General features: G+C 48.7%; 2 protein-coding genes across 2 annotated transcripts; one reads left to right on the plus strand and one right to left on the minus strand.

The window, feature by feature from the left end:
- Window positions 1-113: 113 nt before the first annotated feature.
- LOC127309798 (uncharacterized) lies at window positions 114-1,510 on the plus strand. Its single transcript, XM_051340522.1, has 2 exons — window positions 114-779; window positions 938-1,510. Exons 1-2 carry the CDS (start codon window positions 114-116, stop codon window positions 1,508-1,510), a joined length of 1,239 nt encoding a protein of 412 aa, XP_051196482.1.
- A 350-nt stretch (window positions 1,511-1,860) lies between these two features.
- Window positions 1,861-2,997, minus strand: LOC127309799 (uncharacterized). The gene has a single exon (XM_051340523.2). It carries the CDS (start codon window positions 2,995-2,997, stop codon window positions 2,170-2,172), a length of 828 nt encoding a protein of 275 aa, XP_051196483.1. The 3' UTR covers window positions 1,861-2,169.
- Window positions 2,998-6,792: the final 3,795 nt, after the last annotated feature.

Consider the following 6,792-nt stretch of genomic DNA (forward strand, 5'->3'; position numbering starts at 1 on the left):
TTTGCTTGCTTGTAATGTTCCCCTGTACAACTTTGCCTTGATGATATGAAAGTTCAGGCTGGCGTAAGCCCGCCGTAGTCCAGGTCAAAAAAAAAAAAAAAGATCTGCGTTGGATGAACGATGACGTGGCTGGTGCGATCGAAAAGATTCTGAGGACGAGGTCTGCGCAGGTCCCCATCCGCAAGCTCAAGGTCAGGTTCCTCCTGAGGATCCGCGACTGTCTCTCCATCGGCAACTCCGTCGCCCTCGCCGCGGCGACCCAGAAACTCGACGCCGCCGAGTTCGAAATCTCGACGCAGGAAACTTGGTGCAACGCTGACGAGCTCGTGTCCTACGCGAAACAGTTTAATGCTTTCTTCGGCGCTTGTCCGGATGCATTCGCTGCTCTCACGCGGCTCCATCTGCAAGATATGAGGCTTGGGGAATCGGACCTGCGCGGCATCCTTTGCACCTGCAAGCGGCTGGAGTCCTTGGGTTTATACCAGTGCGACGCGGGGATTGGTTCAGTGCTGCAAATAGAACACGCCACGCTCGTTGAGCTCGACATCAACCATGGGTCGTTCAGGACGGTGCGACTCAACTGTCTACCAAAGCTCGAACGGTTGACCTATGCTAATTGGCTCTCTAATGAAAATCCGTTGGTTCTTTGTTCTGTCCCTCGGCTCTCGAAGCTAAACCTCAAGCATATATGTCGTTCCGACATGACCATCATGCTAAGCGATGTGCTTGCCAAGGCCCCTTCCATAACGGATCTGCTTCTTGATTTTCGAAGTGAAAAGGTACTCACCCAAATCATCCCTATCTCATTCTTACTTCTTATTGTTTTGGCGTAGTCTCATTCCCATTCTGAGTAGAAACTTCCTTTCTATCATTTAATTGAAGGTGTCATTTATACAGAACGTGCACATGTGTTATTAATTTGTTTTGTCTGTTCCAGATTTGGGTTCGACCACAACACCCAGAATTGCTCGCACAATTTCTCAGTAAACTACGGACCGTGAATCTCGACAATATTCGCGAGGGGTGTAGTATTTCTTGGACAAGCTTCATCCTTGAAGCTGCACCATCCCTAGAAGAGCTTAGCGTCACAGCATGGGAACATAAGTGTCAAGTGAAGTCACACCACAGTCACCCCCAAAAGACAAATGTAGAGTGGGAGCCATCTAGAGCTGATTTCAAGCACATGAATCTGATCAAGCTAACTATACATGGCTTTGACTGCATGAACAACTTCATGGGATACGTCAGACGTTTCTTGGAAGCTGCGGTGAACATCAAGGAGGTATTTCTGCATGATAGGAAGGTTTCCGAGATTTGCACTGACGACTTGGATGGTCCTGAGGTTGAGGCACATCTGTCGAGATGTCCACGAAGCAGTGAGGAGAAGGATTTGTTAAGGAATAAGATTTTAGAGGGTCTAGTGATATCTTCTTCTGTTGTGATTCACTTCCGGCCCTCATGCTATGTTTCACTTCCGGTCATGAGGTCTCCTAGACGATGTAATAGATGATGTAACTATTCTTGCAATTAAATAAAGTGCCACAAGCTATTCCCTAAAAAAAACATGCGACAGAAATCAACAATTCCTGCGTTTTATAATATGTTTGTACTTTGCTCAAAAAATTAAATCAAGTCTAGAAGCAGTTACACGCCTGCTGCCGAATTACCTATACTCTCACAAACAATACCGAACTAGACATCTAAATTCCATGTGTAGTTGTTGGCACTAGCTAGCTCTTCTCTCTCAGTGCTCACGGAGAGAGGTAGAAGAAAGGAGCTACACAGAGAATTTCAGCGCACATACGCCTCTTTCTTTTTCTTAATTAGCTAGCTCATCTTACAAGCAGTACAGCAAGTACGCAGGCGCACGTACGCCGCGCTCCACTCACCCACGCGCCCACAACGCGCTGCACGATCCGCTCGCCAGGCCGCGCGCACGGCGCGCCACCACGCGCACTACACGGTCAGCTCCAACAGATCGCTCAGCTGCTCCCCGCTACTCTCGCTAACGACTCCGACGCGGCCACATACCAGCATCGAACCTAAACCAGAACACACGCACGCACACTGGCACACCAGCCACGGCTACGTACAAACTAGACACGCACATACATGCTAGTCCACATGATGTCGTGGCTTATTTTTAACATACTCCCCCTAAGCCACGACCTAGAGAAGGGCCGGATCGTCATCGACGTCGACGAGGAGCGCCTTCTCCTTCCTCGGCTCCGGGCAGTCACGGGAGATATGGCCGCGAACGCCAGAATTCCAGCCCTTGCCGCGCCGTCCTATTGCGCCTGAGTCTGTGCTGCTCCCGCCGTCGTCGTGACCACCGCCACGCTTACGGCGTCGTGCTTCCCACTGAGCAGCCGTGAGCAGAAGCTGGTCGCCACGACGCTCTCCGGCAACAGCCGCCTTGCGCCGCTCCGTCCGCTCCTGGAACGCCTTGAGACGCCCGAGCACCTCGTCGAAGCAGACGGTCTCGACGTCACAGAACTGCTCGATGCCGGCCACCGCCGCGAACAGCGAGTCTGGAACGGTGTCGAGCAGCTTCTTCACCATCGTGGCGTCGCTCGGCGTCCTGCCGAGTTTTGCAAACCTGGCGGCCATGCAACTGATCTTGCCGGCGTAGACGTCCAGCTCCTCGCCGTCCGCCATGATCAGCCGATCGAACTCGCCGCGGAGCGTCGACATCCGAGCTGCCTTGACGCGATCCGCGCCGACGAACCGCGCCTTGAGGCACTCCCAGATCGCCGCCGCCATCTTTTTCGACGATACCTGCAAGAGAATGTCCTCCGAGAGCGCACCGAGCAGGTACGCCCTCGCCCTCTTGTTCTTCTCTGGATCGACCGTCGCCGTCGGGTCCGCTGGAACCACGGCCTCCCAGACGCCCTGCACATCGAGGTTCGCCTCGACCTTGATCGCCCAGACGGTGTAGTTGTCGCGGGTGAGCATCGGACAGGAGAGCGGCACCACGCTCCCCCAGCGCCACGCCATTGCCTGGGCTCTGATACCAAATGTAGTTGTTGGCACTAGCTAACTCTTCTCTCTCAGTGCTCACGGACAGAGGTAGAAGAAAGGAGTTACACAGAGAATTTCAGCGCACAAACGCCCGGCGCACAGAACGCTTCTTTCTTTCTCTTAATCGGCTAGCTCATCTTACAAGCAGTACACAGGGAGCTTTATACAGCAAGTACACAGGCGCATGTACGCCGCGCTCCACTCACCCACGCGCCCACAATGCGCTGCACGATCCGCTCGCCAGGCCGCGCGCACGGCGCGCCACCACGCGCACTACACGGTCAGCTCCAACAGATCGCTCAGCTGCTCCCCGCTACTCTCGCTAACGACTCCGACGCGGCCACATACCAGCATCGAACCTAAACCAGAACACACGCACGCACACTGGCACACCCACCGCGGCTACGTACAAACTAGACACGCACATACATGCTAGTCCACATGATGTCGTGGCTTATTTCTAACACCATGTGCAAAGGGACAAACGGAGCACTAGAAAAACAATGGACAACAAAATGACCAACATGCACCATTCTACGCTAGAAGCCGAGAACTGTAGCAAGAGTGTAGGCCATTATAGCAAACACCCTAGCTGCACGGAGAAGCCTCCCACGCGTTGCTCAGGGCACGGGATCGCCAAGACCGCACCCGCGCTGCTTGACATCGAGAAAGGAAGCGAGAACATCTGGCTACTGCCGGAAACGTGAAACGCCACTGCCGGACATGACGGGTGAGAAGACTGACTCGCTGGCAAAATCTGCCTTCGCCATCGTAACATCAACTTCGACAACGCCATCCACCATTGGCCGCTTGCGACTTCAAAAGATAACATGAATAAAGCGGCGAAGCTCCTGGCCTAGGACAATGATCAGATCGATCTCGAACATCTAAGAACGATCGTTGCCACAACCCTCAAACAGTAGAGTAAGGCGGATACTTCGCACAAGGTAAAATCTACCCCGGATGCTTGTGTATCCACAGCGCAGAACCGCCCCTCCGGAAGAGAAAAAGGAGCACCCTGGCGACCAATCACACACCAGATCTTCGGAGCATCGGAGAAAGACCAGTGAGCACCCAAATCTGATCCCCATATCTTCGGATACTCCTAAGGAGAAGAACAATGGGAAATGATGCGATGTACTGTGGCAAAGACAAATACCGAAACCCATCTCCCCCGAGGAACTAGCCCGCGCCTCCGCCACCTCGCCAGCGAAGTCTTGATGAAAACACCAGGCCCCACGGGCCTAGCGAAATCAATATCCACGACGACGTTGAGCCACGAAGGAGCCAGAATGAAGATCACGCGCCTGAACACAGGAGGAGCCGGAACAACGAAAGAGCACCTGAGCCTAGGCCACCTCGGCGTGATGGAGGCTGCTGTCACGATGGTGGCGGAAGCCACCGTAGCCGGAGTCGCCACCATCAGGAAGGACTAGGAGATTCTTAAGGCGGAAGCAAGAGGCACCCAAGGCCCCCGCATGGTTCTCCGTCACCACCCCCTAGTAAGGGAGCTGGAGGCGGAGGCAGAAGATCTCGCTCCCGCTCAAGATCACCTGGCCACAGGGAAAGCTCAAGAGATGCGCGAGAGCGCCTGAACGAGTAAAAAATCGGCTACATCGACCCAAAGTGCTTTGAAAAGAGGATCCGCGAGGAGGCAACGCCAAAGGGCTTGAACCTCAAGCTACCCGAAAACTTGAAGCATTATGATGGTAATGAGAGGCCCGACACCTGGATTGATGACTACTTTAATGCAGTCAACTTTGCCGGAGGGGCCCCAAATATGGCTTGCCACATGCTCCAGTTGAACCTTGTAGGTCCAACCCGGATCTGGCTAAATGACCTCCCGGAAAACTCCATCTTTTGCTGGTTTGATCTGAAGATAGTCTTTGAGGCACACTTCTGAGGTACCTACAAAATACCATCCACGGCCAGCGACCTCCAGGCATGCATCCAAAACAAGGGCTACATTATTCTCTTTAGCAAGTTTTTCTTCTCTTTCCCACCTAGCATGCAATTCAGCCATCATTCTAATATTTTCATTAATTCAAACTTGTATAGCGTTTGCTGTAGCAAATGACTTAATATCTTTAGTTTCATTACGCATAACTTTCAGTTTTAAAAGATCAACATCAGCAGCAAGAGTATCAATCTTAGAAGAAAGAACATCAATTTTACCAAGCTTTTCCTCAACAGATTTGTTAAAAGCAGTTTGTGTACTAATAAATTCTTTAAGCATGACTTCAAGACCATAGGGTACACTCCTACTATTGTTGTAAGAATTACCATAAGAATTACCATAACCATTACCATTATTAGAAGGGTATGGCCTATAGTTGTTACCAAAATTATTCCTATAAGCATTATTGTTGAAATTATTATTTTTAATGAAGTTCACATCAACATGCTCTTCTTGAGCAACCAATGAAGCTAAAGGAACATTATTAGGATCAACATTAGATCTACCATTAACAAGCATAGACATAATAACATCAATGTTATCACTCAAGGAGGAGGTTTTTTCAACAGAATTTACCTTCTTACCTTGGGGAGTCCTTTCAGTGTGCCATTCAGAGTAATTGATTATCATATCATCAAGAAGATATGTTGCAGCACCCAAAGTGATGGACATAAAAGTACCTCCAGCAGCTGAATCCAATAGGTTCCTCGAAGAAAAATTTAATCCTGCATAAAAGGTTTGGATGATCATCCAAGTAGTTAGTCCATGGGTAGGGCAATTCTTTACCAAAGATTTCATTCTTTCTCATGCTTGGGCAACATGTTCGTTATCCAATTGCTTAAAATTCATAATGCTACTTCTCAAAGATATAATTTTAGCAGGAGGATAATATCTTCCAATGAAAGCATCTTTAAATTTAGTCCATGGATCAATATTATTCTTAGGCAGAGATATCACCCAATCTTTAGCTCTTCCTCTTAAGGAGAAAGGAAAAAAAATTCAGTTTTATAATGTCCCATCTACATCCTTATACTTTTGCATTTCACAAAGTTCAACAAAATTATTAAGATGGGTAGCAGCATCATCAGTATTAACACCAGAAAATTGCTCTCTCATAACAAGATTTAGTAAAGCAGGTTTAATTTCATAAAATTCTGCACAACACAATCAAAATACTTTGCCCCAACTTAACAGTGAGGTTGTCAATCTCACCGGTTTGCTGTATACAAATGATTAAACGTATGGTGTGGAGAATGATGTTTGTTTGCAAAGAACAGTAGAGTAAAATGATTGCAGTAGATTTTATTTCAGATGTAAAAGAATGGACCGGGGTCCACAGTTCACTAGTGGTGTCTCTCCAATAAGATAAATAGCATGTTGGGTGAACAAATTACAGTTGGGCAATTGACAAATAGAGAGGGCATAGCAATGCACATACATATCATGATGACTAATATGAGATTTATTTAGGGCATTACGACAAAGACAATAGACCGCTATCGAGCATGCATCTATGCCTAAAAAGTCCACCTTCGGGTTAGCATCCGCACCCCTTCCAGTATTAAGTTGCAAACAACAGACAATTGCATTAAGTATTGTGCGTAATGTAAACAATACAAATATCCTTAGACAAAGCATTGATGTTTTATCCCTAGTGGCAACATCACATCCATAACTTTAGAACTTTCTGTCACTGTCCCAGATTCAATGGAGGCATGAACCCACTATCGAGCATAAATACTCCCTCTTGGAGTCACAAGTATCAACTTGGCCAGAGCCTCTACTAGCAACGGAGAGCATGCAAGATCATAAAC

The sequence above is a fragment of the Lolium perenne genome, chromosome 6 (genome assembly GCF_019359855.2).
Source record: "Lolium perenne isolate Kyuss_39 chromosome 6, Kyuss_2.0, whole genome shotgun sequence".
Classification (NCBI taxonomy): Eukaryota; Viridiplantae; Streptophyta; class Magnoliopsida; order Poales; family Poaceae; genus Lolium; species Lolium perenne.